General features: G+C 40.5%; 1 protein-coding gene across 1 annotated transcript; it reads left to right on the top strand.

Moving 5' to 3' along the window:
* The first annotated feature begins 95 nt into the window (after positions 1 to 95).
* On the top strand, positions 96 to 26107 carry NCAPH (non-SMC condensin I complex subunit H). Its single transcript, XM_078593145.1, has 18 exons — positions 96 to 172; positions 1825 to 2149; positions 2700 to 2790; positions 5095 to 5187; positions 5363 to 5492; positions 8302 to 8432; positions 8931 to 9120; positions 11329 to 11423; positions 12148 to 12359; positions 13195 to 13343; positions 14151 to 14257; positions 15306 to 15428; positions 15648 to 15755; positions 16082 to 16255; positions 16792 to 16896; positions 23397 to 23470; positions 23633 to 23708; positions 24493 to 26107. Exons 2-18 carry the CDS (start codon positions 1836 to 1838, stop codon positions 24553 to 24555), a joined length of 2235 nt encoding a protein of 744 aa, XP_078449271.1. The 5' UTR covers positions 96 to 172; positions 1825 to 1835; the 3' UTR covers positions 24556 to 26107.

Genomic DNA, 26107 nt, shown 5'->3' on the forward strand with positions numbered 1-26107 from the left:
ACACCGCATTGTCGACGCCACCGAACGCCGCCGCGTCCCCGTTGGACGGTTTCTCCCACGTGACCGGCCCCGGCAACGACTGTCGGCGCTGGGAAATCTAAACCTGGCAGCAGCCGCGCATGCGCATTGCGGCCGTGCGCGATTTTCAAACTCGGATCCGTTCCGTCGTCTGGTAAAGGAGACTTTAAACACTTTTACATTCACGAATTGTATCACAAATAAGACTTTACGATAGCTCCTATGCTCACACGTTACTTAGTAATCGCGTCGTCCGTGACGGGGATAAGCCTCGCGATGTTTGCTTCGTTAACTGTCGAGTGCGACTCGGCCGCCAGCCTAGACGAGGCCTAACATTGTGCTTGTGTGTGAGCGTCTCTCATCATTACTTCTTTGACATTTGTACTCGGGAATTTTAAAAGCGTATATCTTATTAGCGTGTTTTATTTCAAGTGAATATCCGCTCGCTAGTCTCTGCTTTGTTATTTCTCACAGTAATTGTGCCATATACGGATTCTGGGTAATACGGCCTTGCAATGGAAAAGTTAAATTCCTACAAATTTTTCTTCTTGGTTCTTTCGGTAAAGTCACGTAGAAGGGAAATAATAAAATAATGAAAAATAAAACATTATAAAATTGTATTATTTCCCTTCTACGTGACTTTACCGAAAGAACCAAGAAGATGAATCCCTGCAGTCACGAAAGCTTTAAATCGAAAAATCCCTACTCATTTTGTCTCTTAATTCACATTAGTGCTATTAGTTATGATCACACCCGACATCTCATTTAATATCGTGTTTTGTTTCAGGTAATGATCACACTAAGCCTGTGCTTTGTTGTTTTACAACGGTAGTTGCATATGACCCAATGTGCCAGATCACGGAAGCTAAGCAAATTCGAGCATGTCTAGTTCTTGGATGGGCAACCACCATGCACAATAAGTTGATATCGGCTGCTGTGTAGCTACATTGTGGAGAGTATAGGGACAGTGCTGGAACATAATTTGCATTGTGCTATGCTCACGTCTGCCCCCCCTTGCCTCTCACTTACCAGCACCGGTCAGCGTGGTGACATTTGGTCTAATAGCCCCCATGACCTACAGTCCTACACGGTATAGGGAGGCCCTCATCCAGCAGTAGATTAACAAAAGGGTTGTGTGTCCAGTTTATTAGATATTCTATGAATTGACTTTCCCTGGAATAACAATGGAAAACCCACTCATTGTGTCGCATTATAATTAACGTGTGCTGTCGTTTTAATACCACTTAATAAATACGAGGTTCATGTTTTTTAATTAGATTATATTACTAGGCTACGCTTTGTTTATAAAATAACTAGTTATAGGATAGATACATTATGGATCGACTTGGGCTTGCAATGGGATTGTCGAATATCCACCAATTTTGTTTACACTTCTTTTAATATTTGTGCTGTCATTATTGATTTCTGTAATAATACCATAGACAAGTTCTGAATTAGGTTCATCAACAGTCAGGCCTGTTATATATACGACAATATTATTCAATTTTACCGTTATGTGGAGAGACTTTATACCTGCTCTTTACTGTTTATTACAATCCTCCACATCGATGCGCAGTTCGTTTTTATACATCGTCGTAATATCAGCTGGCAATAATTACACTCCTATATAGTATTTATACAGGTGAGAGAGCCCATTGCTTTCCCACTAGCTGCGTCCATTGACACACAACGGGATTGTTGCGCACAGTAACCTGATTTTCGTTAAATGTATGTGTATAAAGACAAATTAATTTGTAACATGCAATGTATCTCATGAACTAACACTGGTGTTGCTGAACCTTTCAGGCTTTGCAGCCATGAGCTCTCCGCAGGTGCGCTACCGCAACCAGCTCTTAACACCGGGCAGCGGTGACATGTTCACCACTCCCCGGCGCTCCACGGGCTCTGGCATCCATGGAGCAACGACATCCGGCGGAGGAGTTTTCCTCTCGCCGGCCACGCACCGGCAGCAGAATGTCCCCGGCTGCAACGATGGATCGGTGGCCAACTCGCCCCTGTTCCTCGGCAGCAAGAAGAGTGATGCCGACGACCGCAAGGAGAGGCGCAAGTCCCGGGTGATAGAGTTGCAACAGAGGGGAGGGGTGAGCCCCATCTCGCCTACCATAGACCGGTAAATATTGGAGTAGACCTGAATATAAAAATACGTAGCTTTTGGATATACCAGCTAGAAATCTGCATTATTAAGGTGGGTCATTGAACGAAAGAGGCAAGCAAATGCAGGTTGGAGTGCATTTTTTAATCAAATTATAATAAAAAGGAACATGTTTCTGAAGAAGTAAGTTTTCATCAGACATCTGAACAGCCATGATCATGTTTGCATTGGAACTTGGACTCTGACCAAGAACTTCAAACAAAACCTGAAAAGTCCCTAAATAAATATTGTGTGCTGACTTGGGATCCATATCATGGCAGTACGGAGACTATAACGTGTTAAGTGCATCCTAATTCATTCGTAAAATATTAGCCAGTTTAAACTCACAATGTTTATACTTTATAATTCACAAATTAGCCAGGATTGTATTTTTATTGATCTAGTTGATATGTATAATAACCACATTAGGCTTTTATTATGGTAGGATTTTCCAGTTGCAATAACATAAGCAACTTCTAAATGTGATGTTGCATTGAAATATTCTGTCATTTTTATATCTGTTGTGCAGGCGCAGATCTCTCTTGACCTTGCCTGGTGGGATGACCAACACTCAGCTATCTGAGCATTATTCCACGTGCATCAAACTATCAACTGAAAATGTTAGTGTACAATGCACTGGTGTCCAGAATGTCTCTGAAATATTCAAGTATATATACTTTAGCTGATGATCAAATCGTCAGGAATTTGCCTGATCTCATTATATCTCAGAAGCTAAGCTGGGCTGAGCTTCTCTCGTGCTTAGATGGGTCACCATCTTGCGTAAAACAGGTGCTATAGGCTACATTTTGTCAGCAGTGGAGCAAAATATAATGGTCTCTTGTCCTATACTCCCTATATTTACCAATCTGCACTAACCAGCATGGTGACATTTAATCAAATAACCCCCACGACCCACACGGCATGGGGAGGCCCTCATCTAGTAGCAGATTTATAAAAGGACTATGTACGCAACAATTTAATGCACCCTATAATTGTACTTTCCCTTGACCATTCAATTCTAGACTTAATGTTTTTTATCTTGATATATTTACTTGATCTGTGGACACTTGCATATGTCCTATATGACATATGCAAGTGTGAGCTTACAAAATTAGAAAACGTGCAAGTGATTGTGATGAGATACACAACTGGCCTTGCTCCACCAGGCCATCATAAGTGGTCCGCAAAAATGTTTTAAGATACGATTTTTATCCACAAAACTTATTTTTTACTTGTACACAAATATCTCGGCCTCGCCGTGCGCTGCGTTGCACCGCTAGTCGAGTAGATAACCATGTGTTCAATAAACCCTCGGAGCCAGGATGACCGTCCAACTCCGATCGTCATTTATTGATTGTAACAGGTAAAACTGGTGAGAAAACACAGATACAGCATCTGTTATAATCCGGAAACACCCACACAATGAACACCACAGCATCAGAACATTGTCTTAGATAACAATAGATCCTGGAAGGACCAGGCCCCCACATTACCCCTGAACAACTAGACAAAGGCACAAGCTGGTGCGTTGCATACAGGCACATAGTGTATTCATCCCACTGCACCCCAAATGTACAGCATTACACTTAACACTAAACTGTGGATGAGATACTTCGTCATCACTCTCAGGATCGCAACATAGGCACAAGTCTGACTCGACCTACTAAATCACAAGTAACATCCACAATAAGGAAAGCCACAGGCTTCGTTACTAACTAGGCCTCGTATTTACTACAACAACTTAACGGCACCATAAAGGCATTTACATTGCTATAACGGTCATTCCAACATTACAACAGCATTTCCAATATTATAGGAATATAAACAACTTACAGATAATGCTTCTTAAGCTCCCACAATGGACAAGTGCGGCTGTGGTCTCACTGAGATGCGATGCATGCCGCTATCTTGACTTATCTGTGTAATGGCTGACGCCCGCGTGGTACAGTGGAAATCTAACATCGTCACTTTCTGGTCACGTGACCAACATTAGCATCAAAAAACAGGAACTTCCTGTGAACGCACGCTCCACATCTGCCGTGAGGCAAGACAACAAACATTTTGAGAGTTGACTAGTCCACGGGTCCAGAAAATTTGGGAACCACTGCTGTAGAGGAACATGTTTGTGCGAGTTAGTACTGTATGATACCAAAGATTGCCATGAGATGGCGGTACTATGATACATGATCCACGATGAACATACCTTCCATTTTCTTTGGTTCTTTCGGCAAAGTAATATAGGTGAAAATATAATAAAATATTTGTTTTTTTTCTTTATCTATTGTGGACTTTAATTATTGGAAAAAGTAAACAAATGGAAGGTATACTAGATTTGAAGTTTTCGTGACTGCAAGGATCCAGACTCTGGTTCTTTCGGTAAAGTCACGTAGGTGAAAGTAATAAAATACCTTCCATTTGTTTACTTTTTCCAATAATTAAAGTCCACAATAGTTATAGTAAAATAAGTAGTGTTTCGTAAAATGTTTTCCAGAGTAATTGAATGCATGATGGTTATATGATGTCCTCATTCTCGAACGTAACTTCATGGATTAATAAAATCTTGTTTAACTGACATCCCACATGCATTATAAGCATTATATATTGTAAAGTTATAATGATGAGAAGACTTATGGTAGGCTTGCTTTGAGTGAATTTTATTTGAAGAACTTTTAGTTTGCCAATTCATACTTAAAATACACAAAAACAAGTTGATGAAAATGTTAAATTCAATTACAAGCTTAAGAGAAGCTGATATCGTTATAATTGTCCTCGTAAAATTTTATATACTTTTGTAAAAATATATATATGATGGTAACTAACTTCCTGATCATCATGCGCAAATTCAATCATCATAGTCGTTGACTGTATTATGTTGCAATATTACACAATTGATGGCTGACTGTGCTTTGTATTTTTTTCTTCAGAAAATCACAACCAAGAATGCTTTTGGCCTGCATTTGATCGATTACATGGCCGACTTGTGTAAACAAAAAGGAACTGAAATGACCAACTTTCAGGTATACAATGGCATTTTATGGTCAACACTATATTCCAGCCGTATTTTTCTGTTGTCGGTGATGATTTTGGTATTGACTTGTTCACAGATATTGCTTTTGGAATTTAACCTACTCTGAAGTTCTGCATTTTACATATTTCCATTGACACCAAAAACTTCCGTATGTGCCATTGCAGATGGCAGCAGGGACATTGGATGCCAGCACCAAAATTTACGCAGTGCGAGTAGATTCCGTGCACGCCGATGCTTACAAGATGCTGGGAGATATTGCTGGAAATTCTCAAACCTCAAATGAGCAGCAAGCAGGTGAACTCCCATGTCATAATCCCCATTGTTAAGGTGTTGGATGTGCATAGGGAAATGTGTCACTTTCGATAAAATCATTTCTAAACTTGTGTAAAGTGAAATGCTTACTAGTCAATGTGTACTGTATATTTGCCTCTGAACAAATTAATGTGAAGTTATGCAGGGTTGAATCGGGGTAGTGTTTTGATGGTTGATCACCTTGCCTAACCACAGGTGTTTTAGGCATTATGGGCTGCAGAGGGAAATGAAGCAACATCTCATTTTTATACTCTAATTTTATGATTTCTTCAACATCCCACACTGACCAGTGGGAAAATTATGATCAAATAACTCCCACCAACCACAGCCTAGGGAGGCCTTCATTCAGCAACAGGCAGAAAAAAGGGAATTTTCCTCCAGTACATTGCAAAGGATATTCGTAGTCTGATTTGTTTAATTGTACTTTTACTTTGATAGTGTTTATTAATCTTGTACTTCTAGATTTGAAGCTTTCGTGACTGCAAGGAATCATATTCTTAGGTTTTTTCGGTAAAGTCACGTAGGTAAAACATCAAAATTAATGAAAATAAAATAAAACAAAAATCACGACGTTTCGGAGGCAACACAAGTCTCCGTCATCAGGTGGGACCGTCACAGCCGAATTAGCTGCATCAAGTGAGGCAATGATTCAAGAAGTAATCCCTTATAAGCAAGTTGAAGGGGGGAGGAGAGGGGGGGGAGCTCATCAGAATGTGGTAGCCAATGAAAAAACAATGGACTACGGCTTGGACGAGGTTGCTGCTGTACACGCCAACACAATGGACAGAGAGGGGGGAGGGGAGGTCTGATACACATGATAGACAAAAGAACGAAAATGCCCATGTTTATACCAATGCTGGCTGAACAATGAAGAGAGCACTGCCAAAAAATAACTGGGGATGTTAACACTCGGTAAAGTAAAGTAAAATAGTGCCTGTCAGATAAGATGGTCCAAAAAAGTGTAATTAAGTCTTTTTTGCGTGGTTGATAACATCTTTCCAATGATTACTAAGTTTGTACCCATCATCACGGTTGAAATTATGTCTGTGTTTGTATATTTGTATGGCTTCGTGTACAAACCTTTGATGGTAGCCGGGAGGTTTGCAGAGAACCTTGGTCTCGGAAAAGACAATTTCATGAGAGCCCACCGAGTTGTAGCAATGATCGGCAACGGCAGAAGAATCAGTTCTGCCGTGTTTCAGATCTGACTTGTGCTCGCGGACACGATCAGAAACATGACGTTTCGTTTCTCCAATGTAGCAATCACCACAAATGCAACTCAATTTGTAGACTCCAGGATACTGTAAGTCAGGAACGACATCCTTCACAGATGGAATCAGATCACGGATTTTATGTACTGTACTGAATCGGACTTGGATCTTATGTTTGTTTAGAATTTTGCAGATCTTTTTGGTCACGCCTGCTATGTATGGTAACGTGATGGTTTTGGTCGGAGTTTCAAGTGGCTGTTTCTGTGTGGTGGGAGAGACAGCTTGGCGGATAGTACGGTCAGAGTATCCGTTCATCCTGAGGGCCCGATGTACATGTCTTAATTCACCGGTCAGGTGGTGTTTGTCAGAAATGCCATGGGCTCTGTGGTATAGCGTTTTGATGACAGAGCCCATGGCATTTCTGACAAACACCACCTGACCGGTGAATTAAGACATGTACATCGGGCCCTCAGGATGAACGGATACTCTGACCGTACTATCCGCCAAGCTGTCTCTCCCACCACACAGAAACAGCCACTTGAAACTCCGACCAAAACCATCACGTTACCATACATAGCAGGCGTGACCAAAAAGATCTCCAAAATTCTAAACAAACATAAGATCCAAGTCCGATTCAGTACAGTACATAAAATCCGTGATCTGATTCCATCTGTGAAGGATGTCGTTCCTGACTTACAGTATCCTGGAGTCTACAAATTGAGTTGCATTTGTGGTGATTGCTACATTGGAGAAACGAAACGTCATGTTTCTGATCGTGTCCGCGAGCACAAGTCAGATCTGAAACACGGCAGAACTGATTCTTCTGCCGTTGCCGATCATTGCTACAACTCGGTGGGCTCTCATGAAATTGTCTTTTCCGAGACCAAGGTTCTCTGCAAACCTCCCGGCTACCATCAAAGGTTTGTACACGAAGCCATACAAATATACAAACACAGACATAATTTCAACCGTGATGATGGGTACAAACTTAGTAATCATTGGAAAGATGTTATCAACCACGCAAAAAAGACTTAATTACACTTTTTTGGACCATCTTATCTGACAGGCACTATTTTACTTTACTTTACCGAGTGTTAACATCCCCAGTTATTTTTTGGCAGTGCTCTCTTCATTGTTCAGCCAGCATTGGTATAAACATGGGCATTTTCGTTCTTTTGTCTATCATGTGTATCAGACCTCCCCTCCCCCCTCTCTGTCCATTGTGTTGGCGTGTACAGCAGCAACCTCGTCCAAGCCGTAGTCCATTGTTTTTTCATTGGCTACCACATTCTGATGAGCTCCCCCCCCCCTCTCCTCCCCCCTTCAACTTGCTTATAAGGGATTACTTCTTGAATCATTGCCTCACTTGATGCAGCTAATTCGGCTGTGACGGTCCCACCTAATGACGGAGACTTGTGTTGCCTCCGAAACGTCGTGATTTTTGTTTTATTTTATTTTCATTAATTTTGATGTTTTACCTACGTGACTTTACCGAAAAAACCTAAGAATATAATCTTGTACTGTTTGTGTATGATTACAAATAGGACCATCTTGAGTTCATAAACTGTGTCTCCGTATAGGTGATGGAGAAGAAAACCCAGATAACGGAGTACAAAAAGGCAAGCAGAAGCCGAGGAAGAAGAATTCAGTGAAGAATATCGAAACGAATTTGGACAAAATCACAAACAGCAAATTTGATGGGGAGGAGCAGGTGGGATTACATATGCACACATACAAGTTTATATAGATGCACATATATTGCGCATTTGAGCACTGTTTGGACCATGGAATTGAGCCAACAAGTTTGCAACTACAATGAACTGTTGACCAGTGAGTGCTGGGTTATTGGACCAAGGTGTTGATGGTACATACTCATAATACATTTTAAGCTTAAATATTTTTTCAAATGCATCTTTAATGATAACACAAATGCATCACTCATTCTGTTAAAGTGGCAGTTGCTTAAAATTCTAAAAGTATATTCTCTGTTTTAGACATTTGGGTAATGGAAAACCCCAAGAGTTATGAGTACACAACCTTCTGTAAAATTTTAACGATTAGATTTCAAACGACAGGTACTGACTGAGATCTTCTTTGCCCTACACCCTCTAATGTATTCTCCAGCTGCAAACACCATGTTTCGTGAATGATTGCTCCCGTTCCTCCGTGCTAAACTCATGTATCCCTCCTGCCCACCCCCACTTTTCAGTGTCAGCCATTGTTGAAGACTGGTACCTCGTACGACGAGTGTGGAACGATGGGCCTCCTCCTGAATAACCTCAAGTGTGCGGACTACAGCTGTAATCTTCTGTTCGACTGCGACCTGGTGCCGCTACGAGTAAACTCCAAGTACACGCCGCCCACCATTAGCACTCTCACCGACATCTCTGAGCTACGCGGTGCGTATATCGGTGCCACATAAATGTAATTTTACAGCATTGCAGACTTGCTCTATAACCAAATCGCATGGCATGAGCCCGATCTCAGTAGAGCTTGGAAGCTAAGCAAGGTTAAGGTGGGTAAAACGGGTATTACAGGTGGCGCTGTGGGGCGATGTTGTCAGCAGAGAGCAGTGCAGGTAAACCGATAGTACTTATTATACTACACTCCAGCGTCTGTGCTCCCTGCCGTCACCAATATGTATTGCTCCAGCATGGTAAATTATGGTCAAATAACCCACACGACCTGGATAGTGTAGGCAGGCCTTCATCCAGAAGTGGACTGACAACAGGGCTTCCATGTACATGCATGCATACTTGTTGGAGGCAAGATTAGAACAGAATTAAGGTTGAATTGATAGGCCTGTTATTAGAAATAATTGTTGTGTGTTTTCAAGTGAAAAATGAGTTTTGTGAATTCAAGAATGACTAATCGGCTGTTGGGAATTGTGCCTGTCCGGTCCTGCATAAGCGGACGAAATTGTGCGGTTTCTTTTGGATTTGTCCGATTCCTTCTGTGGCCATAGACAGCCACTATTATTACCGTCTGCGGTGCCAGGGTGTGCCTCATGGCATACAGTACATTCCAGGACTGGCCTTATTGTCTAGGAGGGTCCACGTACACCCAGTTGCATGGAATACCATTTTTTATGAAATGTAACACCTTGAGAAACTTTTGATATGAATCATCTCATGATAAGTGTTCTGGGGTAATAACGCAACAACATATTCACCTATAATGTTTTACTGCTTTGTCTTCCATAACTAAGGACTGATTTTAAGAAAATTGTAAACCTTTTTTTTCCCATTTGTATATTTTAAATATTATCCATATGGACACTTAATTATCTCTTTCCTGCAGTATTTAGTACCTTAAAGTAGATGTGTTGTACACAGCCTGTTAAAGCAACCACCTAAAATACCCGGCATGTGATAATTCACCTCCTATCCTCCTGAAATTCCAAGCATTGTTATGATTCTGGATTTTAATTTATTCAAGAACCTTTGTTATTGCTGTTTTACTGACTTTTTTTATTGACCCTCTTATGTTATGTCTAATTTGTTCTATTAGCGTTGGTCAATATTGCATGCAATATCCAGTCTTTGTTTTTTATATAATAATTTTATCATGCTTTTTTCCTATTTGCGCTTTTGGTGTCATGTCTAACAACATGGCACTGTACTTTTGCATACCAGTGTATCACCCTGTTATAAAATGTCCCACAGAAGGTGGCATCACAAAAATACTTGAGCTCCCTTTAAGTGACCTCTAATGCGCACTATACTTACTGTGTTTCCTGCTATCGAGATGTTTGGTGGAGGCAAGATTATTTATTTTATATTTGTCGAAGTTAAGTGAAAAATGTAATCTTATGTCATTTTTATGCACTCCGGGCTGAGCCCATTAACCAACTACATTTATACTTTTGGTTCTATCGGTAAAGTCACGTGACTTTACCGAAAGAACCAAAGAGTATGGATTTCTGCAGTCACGAAAGCTTCAAATCAAGATTAAGCTTCATTTAATTACAGATGGCTGCCCAGATTCAAAATTACAATCACAAGTGTCAGCTCTGCTGTGACCAATGAGCTATCCACTCACCACCAATAATCTATTCTTACATGCACTCTTTGATGCACATATTGTGAGCAATTTAATCGATTGCAATGGATGAGTCAATTGTTATGTGCCTCTTCAATCACAGTTCATAAGTATTACATTAAGCTGGACGTGTGCTGCTATAGTTAGTGTTGGTTCACTTAAACGTAATGCTCAATAGTGTTAAGTTGATAATAAGCAGTTAATCATTATTTGAAATGTCTTGTTGATCACTTGTATTGCCCATTGCAAAAACAGGGCTGTTTTTTTATGAAACAGTCATCGACCATAAAATGTGCCGCTGGCAAAGGTGTCTAATACAGTTAATGTAATTCAAATCAGTCATACATCTAGAAGGGGGACCACATATTTTGAAATTCTGTCTGCAGCGTGTACTTGTTTTAGCAAGTTGAAACATTTTTGGAATTTTACCTACTCTGAATTGAACCAGCAATACATATTTTGTTGTACAAATGCATTTATGTTACCCATACAGTGTTTGGATTTAAATGGTGACCTTTTGAAGGGGTGGCTTCTTTCCTAATTTTAACTAGTGCTTTACATTACAGGAATTCTGCAGCAGTCTTCATTTGAGGAGAAGATGATTTGTCCTTCCATGGCCTCTTTCTTGTTCAATCAGGGTGATAACGATTCTTCAAAACTGGTACGTGCTTGCTGTTAAGAGTAATTTCTCAAAACCCTGACCCTGGTGGTAATCAGCTGGGCCTTTCATCTCTGATTCATGTAGATGTGTTTATGCTTTATATGACATCACATGACATCACATGAAGTCAGCTTGTGACCACCCTTGAGACATTGATGTTGGAGGTTTCTCCAGAATAAAATAGTAATTTTATTGTTTTCTCACGATGTAAGTTTATAATTTATTCATCAAGGAAGGTTTAACTGTAATCTTTTTAGAGTTATATAAATCTGTGTTCCACCAACCCTTGTCTCCAAAGTACAGGCTTATAGGCATGCCCCAGCATGCTGACTAATACAATGGGTCATTTAAAATACCCAGATATTACTTATGTTGTATTTTTGTTAAAATATTGATATGCTACAGTACATTACTGCTTTAATCAAAATTAACATCTGCAGCTCTTTGATAAGGGTGAGGTGTTTCATAACCCTTCAGCTCAGCCTTGTGGTCACGTGGATTTTTCACCGGGTCCTCCGGTTTCTCCCTCCACATTTAGAAACATGCGCTTCGAGTATTTGGCTGCTATAAACTTCTACATGATAAGCCACTTTGTTGAGCTATCATTTGGCCAGGTTGCTTTTGAAAAATAGCTACATAGCTCAGTGGACCTTACCTGGTAAAATAAAAAATAATTCAGTTTAGTTTTCTGGGAAGTGTCGCTTACGCGTGTGGTTTCACGCAGGATGCCATGGCCATGCTAGAGAAGCTCAAAGGTGGCCGTCTGGCCTTTGATATGGATGCGGAGCCTCAACCCCTAGAAGATGACTACGAAGATGACGACAACGATGGCGGCGGTGACTTCGGGGTCATGGGAGACGATTTCAATGGTGACAACGGCGAGGGCGGGACGATCAACGAATTCAGGACCGGTTGCGTTGCCGTGGCTGGGAAGAGGTGTGAAACACCGAACCGTCGCGACCACACAACAGCAGGAGAGACCACCACATTCCTGTGTTATTACCGAGAATGGGAGAACATAGTCACTTGGACAAAAACATTAGGGCTTTAGTTCTTAAAATCCCAGTCATTTGAACAATTTTCATAATTCTGGGTCACGATTTGTTATGGTCTTTCCTGTGTCATTTGTACTCCCCATCTCTGCTGTCTGTTTTGTCTTGTTTGTACTTTGTGATCCTACTTATACTCTAATTTGTATTGTTTGATTTGTCCTTTTTTTGCCGTCTCATAATATCTCAATCTGTCTTGATTGTGCTGATCATGAGAAATAAAAAAATTGGACGAATTGGACATAATTTATACATACTCATTTTAGTTGATCTAATTGTGTGAATAGTAGAGGTTTTTTGGTTAGATCGCATAAATATATGTGTCGTTAAAACCCACCACCACCCGACACAGCCAATTATAAGGGTTGCACGTAAACAACATGCCAATTCGTCACTCGTACAGCACATCGGTGTGTTGGAGAGCCAAGCCACAACATTTACAATCTGAGTTTGACGTTTCGTCAGTAATTACAACTAGCTTCATCAATTACTTCATGTAATGGTGAGCAACACTTGTTTGGAAGTCACAAGTGATTATGGTTCTCGGACTGTGTTAAACATTTGGCTCCTAAGGTCTTTAGTTAAAGGACCGATTGCAGGTTTTTAGTGGGGAAAAAACAACTGTCATTGATTTCACTGATGGTCGTCAGTCTAATTTTATTTAAGTATTGAATATCCGCTTACGTTTTCATTTGAGAGTAATGCTTAGCTGTATTTTGCAGCAATGCTGTCATGAGGATTGAGAATGCTGGCATTGAGACAATGCGGGGACAGCTGTCTCTCCAGCCCAGCGAATACTCTTACTTTGATCCCAAGTTACTGTCAACCTGGGCAGGCCCTGACCATTGGAGGCTTAAGCCCAGATGTAAAGGTGAGTGGCCATGTGTAATATTCTAATGAGTGAATCACTGATTTGTTTTGGCAAAAACAACGCTCCACTTGCATCTGATGGCCTCAACTGTGGTTACTTTTTCTGTAATAGTAGTGCATCTCTTCCATATTCTACACGTCCCATTATTGTCAAAGTAGATGTTCTTGTGTATTTATGTATATATTTTTTCTTCTTGGTTCTTTCGGTAAAGTCACGTAGAAGGGAAATAATAAAATAATAAAAATTAAACATAATAAAATAATTCTCACGACGTTTCGGCCACAACGCAAGCAGCCGTCCTCAGGTGAAGAACAGGTCTTCTGCTTGCGTTGTAGCCGAAACGTCGTGAGAATTATTTTATTATGTTTAATTTTTATTATTTTATTATTTCCCTTCTACGTGACTTTACCGAAAGAACTAAGAAGATGAATATCTGCAGTCACGAAAGCTTTAAATCGAAATTTATGTATATATTATCTGTTAATATTGATTCTGCAATTTTCTAGAGGTTGAACCAATTAATGAGTGGGAAAATTGGTAGTTTGGGGAATTATGTGTGTATAGTTTTTACAAAATGTATTCATAGTAGACTGCAAAAGTCGTTGTATATGTAAAAATTGAGGGCTCCTTTCTGACCAAGTAACTTTAAACAATATATGGAGTGACATGCATTTCAAAATATTGAATGATTGTGTTGTGCACATATACTGTACACCGAAGGATGGGATTGTCGAGTTTTAACTTAATTGTTGCGGTGATATTTGCGTGGGCTTTTTAATGTCACGTGTGTTTTTTTGTCCGTTACAGTTTCTTTATTGACTGACAAAGATGTAACTAAAACACTTAAAGTGAAGAAGATGTTCGATCTCGACTTTGACCAAGAAATCAATTTGAATGAATTCAAGCAGTCAAAGGTTTGTGTGCAGTTTTATTGTTAGATTTTATTTTACAGTGCTTTGTATTAAACGAAACTTTGTTAAACATGTGTTTTTTAGTGGTTCAAAGTAAATACACAGTTTTTGCTTTTCTATATGTTTTCTTTGCAGACAAATAGAGAAGAGTGTGTATATTGGATTTTTTTTAGTTAATGGAAGTTTGTAGTTATACAATGCAATGTTCATATTTAAAGCTACATAAAAGCTTTCAACTGATCTATTATCAAAGCCCGGCATTCTGGTTGTCCCTAAACTAAATTATTCGAGCCTCCTGAACCAGTATGATCAATTCAATTATTGTTCCATCAATTATTGTTTCAACCATTATCCATAAATACATAATATCCATCTATTGAGCATTTCTATTATAAAAGCCCAGCATTCCGTTTGTCCGGCAACACATTATAAGAGCGTTTCAGGAGGCTTGAATAAAAAAATTATCCAACAGGTTTACAACAATTGTCAACCCCCCCCCCAAAAAATGTTCACCCCCACCCCCAAAAAACGAAATTTATTTTGCAGGCATATATGCCGACACACCCTACATACAATAGTCAGAAGTATCTGCAAGAGAACATCAGTGGGGGGCGATGGGCGAGGCGAGAAGTGCCAAGAAGCCCTCTGCAGGAGCTAGAATAAGTCGGCCACAAGCCGCCGAAATTCTAGTGTTTTACAAATGTGCATAAATGATGCACCAGTAAACAATGTAACCAAATAATTTAAGGTTACTGCCCTTGATAAAATATACTTGTGATGTATGTGCAGATCGGTAGCGTATCGGTTAGCGTGCTACGCTATGAACCTAGCGATTATCTGAACCGATCCTGGGCCTCCCCTAAGTCGACTTGGCCTCAAATAAGTACCTGGTGCGATGTGTAAACACCGTCACTAAGGAGACAAAGGCGGCCGGGCGTGGTGTTGGCCACCCACCCCCTCATGTGCCATGCCGGCCTTCATAGGTGCTCGCTTAACAGCACTTGCCCCTACAGTCTGTTAAGGCTAGATGGGGGATCTTTGTACATTGCAGGCAGCTACAACCATCACAAAGACAACTGTGGAAAAATACAACAGGAAATCAACGACCCTTCCGGATGACTTTCACTACGACCCGGAAAACCTTATCCGTGCGTTCCTCAGACCTTCGCTCAAGGTGAGTGTCCCACCTTTATCCAATAATCATAGTTCAATGATGATAGGTCACTGGGGTAGTTAAGAGTATTGTACTTGCATTCTCCTTCACCTTTGCATCAATCATCATTACGGTCATAAAATAAATTCGCCCATGGTTGATACATTCCTCACAGTCTTGTGAATGAGTTGTTCCATTCCCGCGTGTCGCGCATCACAAACGGTTGTTCTGTTGCTGCAGCTGATGCGGGTCGTCCGAGCCGACATGGGCAGCAATCATGACGACGGCATCGCTGCGTACAACTATGATAATGCTAACGACGCCGCCAATTACTGCCCCGCGCTGCCGGTAAGTCACGGTTTACGCTTGGTGGGAGGCGGGTCCTTGAATGGCCAGCAGGTGGTGACTTCGATGTGAGAGGATTTACAGGCAAACTTCATCAATCGCACATCTCCACTTTTGTCATTAATATCTGTCGACCGATTCCTAGTCTAAGTTAAGCATCTAATTATGGCATGTACATAATTACAGGTTTCTCAATTAAAATAACCAAACACGTGTGACAATTTATTTCAAACAGTGCTGTTAATACAGAAGTACAAATGGCAGTAAATGAAATGTGTCCATTGTAAGAAGCTTATGTGCTCGCGCTAATGTACACGTGTTGTGTTCAGGCTGCTGATGACGACGACGACGACGACGATGCGGGACCTGCATTCGAGCCTGGACAATTTAACACCACAGACCAGACCCAGAACTTCAGCCAGACCATGTGCTTATACTCAGACTCCATGAACAACAACGCCACCCTCTACGGAGGAGACAATCTTGTTGCCGAGCCTCACAAGGTTAGAGTCTGCAGTCTCCTCCCTTGGGTGTCCAACTTTACATTAATGTCCACAACTAATGCCACATTCCCACTGTGGCAGACCCCTGTAACAACACTATTGTTTTCTAGTGGGCAGCATTTATGGATACATGAACATTGTCTATAAGAGAACATATAGGCTATGCCCAATAAATATCTATTTCTGTTTGATAACTTTTTATGTTTTAACTTTACTGCAAAACCCCTTAACCAGTCACTACTAAACTACCATACAGTGTATGAGTACCACTACCCAGATCTTTATGATTCTTAGACAAGATTTGCACTCAAACTTTTCATAAAGCATTTTTAATATGGTTAAATACACTTTGTTGCCTATCTGCGAGATGTAACATGTGCGTTAGCAATGTATCCATGTGTGTTTGCTTGTTACTAAGCACAAATTTGATTGTCCTGTTGAGTCTCCTAACAAAAGGAAGGCTTCCATTAAAAAACACTGGCTTTCTGAACTTGCTTTAATGAGCACGTTTGTTTGTGTGTGACGGACCTGGGCAGGTTAACAAGATTCTGCTTGATTATGCGAAAACGGCAAAGAAAATGGACGTCAAGAGGCTGAAGCAGAACATTTGGAATATGCTGACGATGCAGGAGGGAGACAAGGTATGAACAACCTTTAATGCAATGGTACCTGGATTATATAGCGCAAAGAGGTGCCACATTCAAATATTTTAATAACGCGGCTGTAATACTAGAAAACCCCACTGCTAATAAAGTATCGCTTTTGGTGATGTGATTAGCACACTGCACAATACACCTGGCAACATACGTTTGAATCTCAGCCACGACTATTTGATATTACTCACCATTATTGGTGAGTAATATCTCTACCCGTTGTCGGCACCCGCTGCATCATCCTACACTGACCAGCGTCGTGAAGTATGATCAAACCATATCCCAAGGTGTGTTGGGGGAGATCTTCATCCAGTCGTGGATTGTCAAAGGGATGTAACTTATTTATACACTTTTAAACTGCTATATATTTACTGTATCCCTGTCAAACCAGTCCTGTGACTTAGTCTGTTAGGCGCTTGAAGGTGAAAGATACTGCAATGTGTGTGTGTTATGGAAGATGTGTTGATGGGTTGGTGGGGGTACAGACAGATGACAAGCCATGGGGGGTGGCTGTCTCATGTGTCTAGCTGGTGTGCCCGAGCGTAGGTTGTTATGTCCAGGTGCTGAGCCTCCTGAAGAATAAGACCCTCCCTTGAGCACTGACTTGCTCACATCCCTAGGGACATACGCCTGAACTATCAAATATTGATGAAAGTGTTTGATGTCTTTTTATATATATTTAAAACATTGGGGCATACCTGATTTTTTTTACATACTTTATTATGTTTACCCTTATAAAAAATGTTTCTCGACATATATTGGTGTGTGTACCTATCTTAGCAGACGTCTACAACATTTTTATTTTTGCATTGTTCCCACTCATCTGGTGTTCTGCCTTGGTGATTTCCTTTCTCCACTCAATCCTGTCCACGTGAACTCCACAGTCCTTCATGTCCTGATTCACCACTTGGAACCCACCTATTTCTAGGCCTCCCTCTCAGTCTCCACCTTGAGTCTTCCATGTTCATCACATCTTTCCGATGTGGTTTCCTTGTCGTATTATGGTATGTCCTACTCATCTGAGTAAATTTAATTTAAGCTTGTCCGAGATGGAGGTTACCACTCATCTATGCATTTTTGAGCCGGTGAAGTATTGTAATCCCCGAGATCCATCTGGTCATCTTTGATTTCTGTGGAGCACATCTGTTCTGCTGTGGTTTTTAGCCTAACGTTCAGACCCTATGTTAATACTGGTCTTATCACTTTTATATACTCTCCGCTCATCCAAATGAGAGTCGTCTCACAAAACTCCACCTATTTATCTGTAGTACTGCCTTGCCTTTGGACCCTTGCTTTGATTTATTTATTCACACATATCTCTGTATCTCTTTGTCACTTCATCTGTAGATTTGTGTCTCTAAATTTGTTTGAAAATTAACTTCGGCCTTATAGAAGGGGATCAATTAAAGAGCTGACTACTGTTTATTTAATTACACTAATTTAGCTCTGCTGTGTAGTAAATACACGTGGAGATGTTTACATCCGAGTATGGATTGGTCGTCATTGCAGGAAAGTTCACAACATTAGGCGTGATATGTTTTCGTTGAATTTTTATACTTTTAACTTTATACTCGCAATGGGCTTTATTTATTTGTGGATCCTCAGAAGCTTGGTATTTTGTCAAGATTTTTTTATACGTTAAATTATCAGCTGCTTGAGAGATTACCAGTTTAAACCAAACTGAATAGAAGTATCCCTAACAGCCTCATCGCCTCCCTACTTGCTATTGTGTACGAGGTATTTTCTGAGACTTGTTGGCATTTGGTTTCCAGGCCAATGTATTTAGATTGTCCGTTAGACTTGGCAGTGCAAAACAGCGTAAGACGAGCTGAAGGGAGCGGCCCATGCCAGAGTACATACGACACGTTTTAACAAAATGCACGATGTCCCCGTGTCGTCCCATCATGGAAAAGTCATCGACAGCAAAGTTTAGCCTACCCTGGACAGTTTTAATCAACATGCTTTATTCTTGTTTTGTGAATGTAGAAGCAGCGTTTTAAAATGTGTTTCACCAAAAGTAAAATAAATTAAATATTGCGTTTATCACAATACTTAGGTTTAAATAATTATTTTCCCGACCGTAAATCCAGTGCTTTGTAAGGCAAGAATTTGTCAGTCATGCAAATGTATTCCCTGTGCTGTGATGTGGCCAGGAGATGGCAGTGCAGCAAATTGACTTTCATCTATTTGTATGGAGCTTTGAGTGTTATTCCCTTTGTAGGTATGGTATTTCTCTGGGATACTCTGATTTACTCCCACACGAAACAATTAATGGCATTGTAATTGGCCAACTCTCCTTAAAAAAGTTGATATATAATTCGTTTGTGTGGTGTGTTTTGTTGTATATTATGCAGCTGGCAAAACATTTCCTAACTCAACTGGCGCTGTGCTTGATTCCCCTACTCTAACCCACCTTGGCATTTTACCAATAGTTTTACAGTTTATTGGTTTCAAGGCAAGCTTATATTAAAGGCAAGGGCGATACATGTCTTTGTCTCACCATTAATGCCATTGCGTTTCATTCATAACCTGTGTAGATTAGTAGGCAAGTTCAAGATTTGCTTTGCATGGAAAAAAAACTTCCCCAACAGCTGCGCTTAAAAGCTTTAATAGTTACCGCAGTGCACATTTACAATTTAAAAACACCCAGATCAGGGGAGACTGCATTCCTCTAACACGTTGTTATTCTGCCTTGGTGCTTCATGAAGTTTTGTCTTTGTGTGGGTTTTTATATTGTATGCAGCCATGCTTTGTGCAAATACAAATGTACAGCTATAAATAAGAGTTCAACAGTGCATTACGTCTTCAGTGTGGGAACAGAAGCAGCGTTTGTGCTCTCTTTTATTGAATTAGTTTTCAAGGAGGACTTTTTGCAGAATTGCTGGTGGGGGCTGGGTCTTTTTTTTGTTACCCTTTAAGCAGAACAAAGAGTGGACTCTCATGGGCGCTTTTTCTTTGCCAGTGAAGATGGCTCCCCGAGTCATTAGGATGGTCAGGATGATGATAACCTGTCGAACTTGAACCGTTTCAATCTACCCTTGGACAGGAACAAATAAACAATGCTTGCTTTATCTGACTGAGCTTGGCTGCAGTAGACAATTGATGTCAACCTGTGGCTTTTGAGAAAAAAATGGTTCCATCCAGCTGGGCTGGATCGTGTTTACATCCAATACAGAGAGACAAGCCATCATTCAAAAACACGGTGTGGCGAAAGCACGTGGTTTATTGTTTTCCAACACCACCAATGAAAACGTTCTCAACCTCACTTGGAAAGGGGACGGTTTAAAGAAGGGAACTTAAAATAAATATATAAAATCCCAGGGATTCAAATGTTCATAGAGAAGCTGTTGGTTATGGGGAGGGGGGTGAGGGGTGGTGCGGTCGGGAGCCTTCTGCTGATTAACCATACCCAGTGAGACGGAACGTTGTTATTTGCCTTAGGTTTAATGGAAGAGGATATGGCATGTTATCTGAGGCCTGTTGCAACTCGTCGATGGAGAGAGCCTTGAGGTTTTCGTGAAACTCTTTTAAACTTTGTAAATTTTCAGTAATGGCAATACTGTACTGTACTCAACTCGCACAGTATCCCAACCACAACAAAGTCATTGGGTTAACGATGCAGTAATGATTGATGCGTCCAGCCCTCTCATTGCCCCAATATTAAAAATACAGCTTAATTTAATGCATACCTAGGAACATTACAAATGTTTTATAAACTGTTATAAACTTAACGTAAATATTGTGGTGGATTGCACAATTTTTATATTAAAGTTGTCAACATCATTTTTCATTGTGAGACTGAATACACGGGCTACAAACAATGCTACACCCAAGCCCACGGCCAAACCTCAGGCTGGCATGACTAAAACCACTTTTCATTTTTGGTTAGAACATAAATCACTTGTCATGAAGTTAGTCAATGATGGGGTACCTGTCTAAATGTTATGTGAATCTTACAAGCTGTTGCTATTATATCTACCATTCATGAGAAGGAATTCAACGTGTTATTTTACTTTGTCAAACACACATTACGGAAGTGGCTAAGGCTTTTTCATTACCTTCTTAAGTTGGCTATTTATAGAATTAGCAATATGAGATTGCAAATGGTCAGATCGAAATTTAAAGTTTGGTTCCTCAGTCAATGTGGCTTTTTATACCGATGTTTTCAAGCAGCATTTGTTTTAAGTATGCAAACCCTGGATTAGCAATATCAATTTATGAGTATCATCAGCAGATGACTTGGTCTCAGCAGACCCTGTTCTCTTTACTAAAATCCACCAAGACTGCAGAATACATTTAATATATTACCGTAATTTGTTTTCCATGCATCGGTGAATATTGTTGAAATCCCAGCCAAATAAATTAAAATGAAAACAACTAAATTAAAACAAATCACGGCGTTTCGAAGGCAACACAAGCCTCCGTCAACTTATGGCTGCTCCAGCAAAATTACTGTAGCGTATGAGAGGCTTGTGTTGCCTTCGAAGCGTCGTGATTTGTTTTAATTTAGTTGTTTTAATTTATTTTATTTTGTTTTTTACCTACGTGACTTTACCGAAAAAAACAAAGAGTATGCATCCTTGCAGTCACGAAAACTTCAAATCTAGAACAAACTGTTTACCAATTTTTAGGTTTAGAAACTTTTTTTATCACTGGAAATGGTTTAAGATGTAGGATTTGCCTCCTTTTTCTATTAAATCATAAACAGCCTTGATATATTTACTGATGGATAAAAGCCTTCCTAAGCCTTCATACCTTCATCATGGAATGATGCCTGAATCATTGTGATATTCAAAAGAGATGATAAAACTGATGTTAAAAATTACAAACCTATTTTCCTTTTATTGCACATATATTTGTTACGTAAAGGAAATCAATATTTAGTTTATGATGACAAGTACATTAAAATGAATCTTTTATTTTTCAAGATGCCTCCTACAAAGTACGTTATAAACTTGATTAGAAGCTTTCGTGACTGCAGAAATTACTCTTTGGTTATTTCTATCATTTAATTAATTTTCTTTCTCCGTGACTTTACCGAAAGAACCAAAGTACGTTATGATTCATTTAAGGTCTTAATGTAAATGAATCATTAATTTGTTTTGTGATCCTGAAAATGTGAACATGGGCCAGCACACTACGTTATGTTCAGTGCCTCTCTTATTCATCCCCCTGGTGTCATCAGAAGTTGTGACGTTTTGCTATGACTCAACCCCAAGAGAGAGGTTTTCACAAACAAATCGCAGCTTGCGCACTCGCAGTGAGTGTGTCTATTCATTTGAGCTTCACATAGAGGTTGGATGCGATGTGTCGAGGTGGGGGTGGTCGAACGTTTTTCTGCAGTTAAAGGAGTTTGTCAAAACTTGCCCGAGTGCGGTGCATGTGGTCGACCCCACCTAAACCCCCTTGAGCTGTTTTCTGTGCCACTAACGCAACAGTCAGAAAGCCATTTCAGAAAGCCACGCGGAGCATTCCTGGAGGGGTTTTGTGGCTGCTTATGTCTGCAGCTCACGAAGACTGTGATTGTGACACCAGAGTCTGCACTTGTTGACTTGTAGATCTAGATAGGATCCATTGCTGTTGTTATGTGGCGCCAATCTCAAGTTATTCTCTCCCCATTCTTTACACTGAAGTACATGTGTGTCTTGATATTTGTTTTATTCAAATGCAAGAGAAAATGTGCCATTTGAACATTGTGGTCCGACTGCTACACATTGTGTGTGTATGTATATAATGCTACAAAATGGGGAGCAGTGGCTTAGTGGTTAACGCACTGCGCTATAAATTCTGACAACAACAAAAATTTGTGGCGAATGATATTGGGAACGGTTCCAGGATTCTCCATAATTGAACTCAGCTGTGAATGTATACACGGTGTGTTGTGTAAAATTTGCACTGGAAAACAAATGGTTGGCCAGGTATGCCATTCCATCCTTAATAATTATAAGTGCTCGAGAACAACGTTTAAACCAATAGTCTCTTAACGGCTATGTTAGGGATATTTTGATGTTTTATAATGTGTTTTATGTATATTATTTAGTGTATGGAAGACTGGCCAAATGTATGAAGTCCCAGTAACTGCAGTTCAGTTAAGGCTCATAAACACATTCCTACGGAGGGAGCTTGTAGGAACGTTGGGTTGCTCGGGCAATGGCCAGGGTCAACGGCAGCGTGGTGTATTCCGCAAATATGCCCGACTGTGAGGGCGGGCACAAGCCGGCGTGAGTAGGTTAAACGTTGAGTTTTATAAGGGCACCACGGGGTGACCAGCCCCTCCCCACCGAGCCCCTCCCCACCCAGCCCCTCCCTGCACGACGGACACAATACTGTAATCCCCTGTGGGCTGGTGTAACCAGGAGGTTCCTACCAGTAAAATCTACATTATACAAAACACCAGCAGTTCAAAATGTTTAAATATAAAAACCGCAAATCAATTTGAATTAAAAAAATTAAATGTTTTTTGTAATCAATGTTTATATCTTTTTTAGAATAATGAAAATGAAGAAGCAAAAGTCTCCAAAGAAATTCTCTTTTCAGAAATGTACAAAGAACTACCTGCCAGGTGAGAATCAACGCACTTTTTCACAAATACATTCAATTGTCCATATAATGTCATATTTGTATAGTTACACTCTCAGTTATAACTGTTACTTACATCCTATAGTTATTCCCGTGGCTTGTGAAACTGCTCTGTATCATGATGTGTGGATATTGCTTCCCCAAGGTTACCCATCTCGATGTCTAAGAACCTGTCGGTGCCCATGGCGTTTGTCTGTCTCCTGCACCTGGCCAACGAGAAGGTACATGTTTTACACAGTACCAAACTTCATAATTCTGTTCATACGGCTATTAATTAGAAATTATAGGATGCAATTTCAACGATGAGTAAGGAAGGTAGGTCATCTTCTTGGTTCTTTCGGTAAAGTCACGTAGAAGGGAAATAATAAAAATAAAACATAATAAAATACAATTCTCACAATTTTATTTTTATTATTTCCCTTCTACGTGACTTTACCGAAAGAACCAAGAAGATGAATCCCTGCAGTCACGAAAGCTTTAAATCGAAGGTAGGTCACTGAGTATCTAGGACTGATGTATGTGTCTAGGGCCTTACACCAAATCACCCGCAATGCCCCAGGTAATTTGATCTCTGTTCTAAGCAGGGTTGAACCTGGATTGTGCTTTGATGGGTGATCACAATGCATGTCATGGTGGAGTATGATTATACTGGTAGGAACCTCCTGGTTACACCAGCCCACAGGGGATTATTGTGTCCGTCCGTCCGTCGTGCATCCAAAAATGGGAGGAGTGGGGCTGGGTAGAGAGGGGAGGGTGGGGAGGCGCTGGTCACCCCGTGGTGTCCTTATAAAACTCAACGTTTAACCTACTCACGCCGGCTTGTGCCCGCCCTCACAGTCGGCCATATTTGCGGAATACACCACGCCTCCGTTGACCCTGGCCATTGACCGAGCAACCCAACGTTCCTACCAGCTCCCTCCGCAGGAATGTGTTAGCCCCCGTCTAGGGGGGGGGGATAGTCCTGTGTACGTATTTCTCATGATGTTTTCTTTTTTCTCTCCAAAGAACCTGGTGATCTCTGGACAAGAAGACCTGATGGACCTGAAAATAAATCAGGACCTGAGCTAATAGCCGACGTACAACTATGTTACGTCTGCTTGTACAGTCTCCCAGCAATACTGTTCAATGCATTTCTATTGTAATACAGAATGTACATGGGGTCATCGTTTTTAAATCTTTATTACATGGTGGGCTTTAGGCAGAATTATTCTGAACAGCAAATATCTGTGTAATGTTCAACTTTTTAAGGTAAATGGCTATTGGAAGTATTTTTATAAGAAAAATCGCTAGTACTGTTTTTATATCAACAGAGAGAGAGAGTAAATTGTAATTGATTTTAACTATATACAGTCGTTAAAGTAGAAAATGTGAATACTTCAATGTAAATGGCAGGAATTATTTTTTTAATGTATTACCTGTTTTCACTAGTTTGAGTCGTATTCATTTTATTGTATTTGTCAATATATCCACCTTCGATCTATCACAACTTTCCAGGTGATGTCTCAAATGCTTTGGCACAAATATTTATCGGCGCCAGTGCACCCCGGATATCCAACCATGCCATTGAAGGAAAATCGCTTACTCAGTGGGGGAGAAGTGACATGGCCTAGTGGTAGCTCGTTCACCACTTGTTGCAGTTCGAATCCGGCAGCTGCCCTAATTACTCCTGTGGGTATCATCAATACAAGTCGTCTGCTTCAGAGTTGACATTAAAGATCCCCCCCCATCATTCGCAAGAGTAGACTATTGTGTACCTGCGTCTGGGTAAAAATTTGAAAAAAATCTAAACTTATCCACAACTTGCTCAATTAGGATTTTACATAGCAAATCATTGCCTCCTACTGGCAGACTAATTCCGGTCTTCAGGCAGGCCAGATGCCGAGTCACCCGCAGGGACAACTGCCACTAGGGGTGGCCTTTGAAATGTGAGATATGCTGTAAATCGCCATGAGATACCAAAGCGTATAGGGCATGAATGAATGAGCTTTATTACATACCCCATTTCAGTGTTCTTTTTCTCGTGCACTGAACTTGATTGGTCTGGCCTGCCTGTGGCTACTGGGTCTTTGTTATGGTGATTAGACAAGCAGCTTCACAATACTTTAGCTTGTCTTAAATCGTGTGAAAAGTTATCCTTTGGTTGTAAAGGCTGGAAACGTACATGGTCTGGTGTGGCACTGCGCCAATGCTTGCTGCCTGCCATACTGTCCCAGGGTCGAATTCCTCCTTGTGCTTTTTGTTGAAGCCTGCATTCAATTACACCTTCATGTGGTATCTGTGTAGAATTGCCAGTCTCAATAGTGCCTTGTGCCAAGAGAGCAACATTTTTTTACTTAAATATATAGCCTTGTATTTATAGACCGCTGTGATAGGTGCAAGATTGGAGGATTTCTTTTTATAAAAATGGATTGAATGATTGCATGCTCACAAGTAGACATTTCAATGCATTTTTCTTCATATTTTCCTTCTGCTCTTTCCCACCAACACAGCTCCAACATCACAGGTAGCTAGGTTTGTGACTATAAAGTAAACTTTTATCCAAGTGGACCTGGGGCTGGGGTCTCATGTCAATGTTTTATTTGACCACTTTTTTTGTAATAAAATTAGTGCGAATATGAAA

The sequence above is a fragment of the Lampetra planeri genome, chromosome 4 (genome assembly GCF_965212315.1).
Source record: "Lampetra planeri chromosome 4, kcLamPlan1.2.h2, whole genome shotgun sequence".
Taxonomy (NCBI): domain Eukaryota; kingdom Metazoa; phylum Chordata; class Hyperoartia; order Petromyzontiformes; family Petromyzontidae; genus Lampetra; species Lampetra planeri.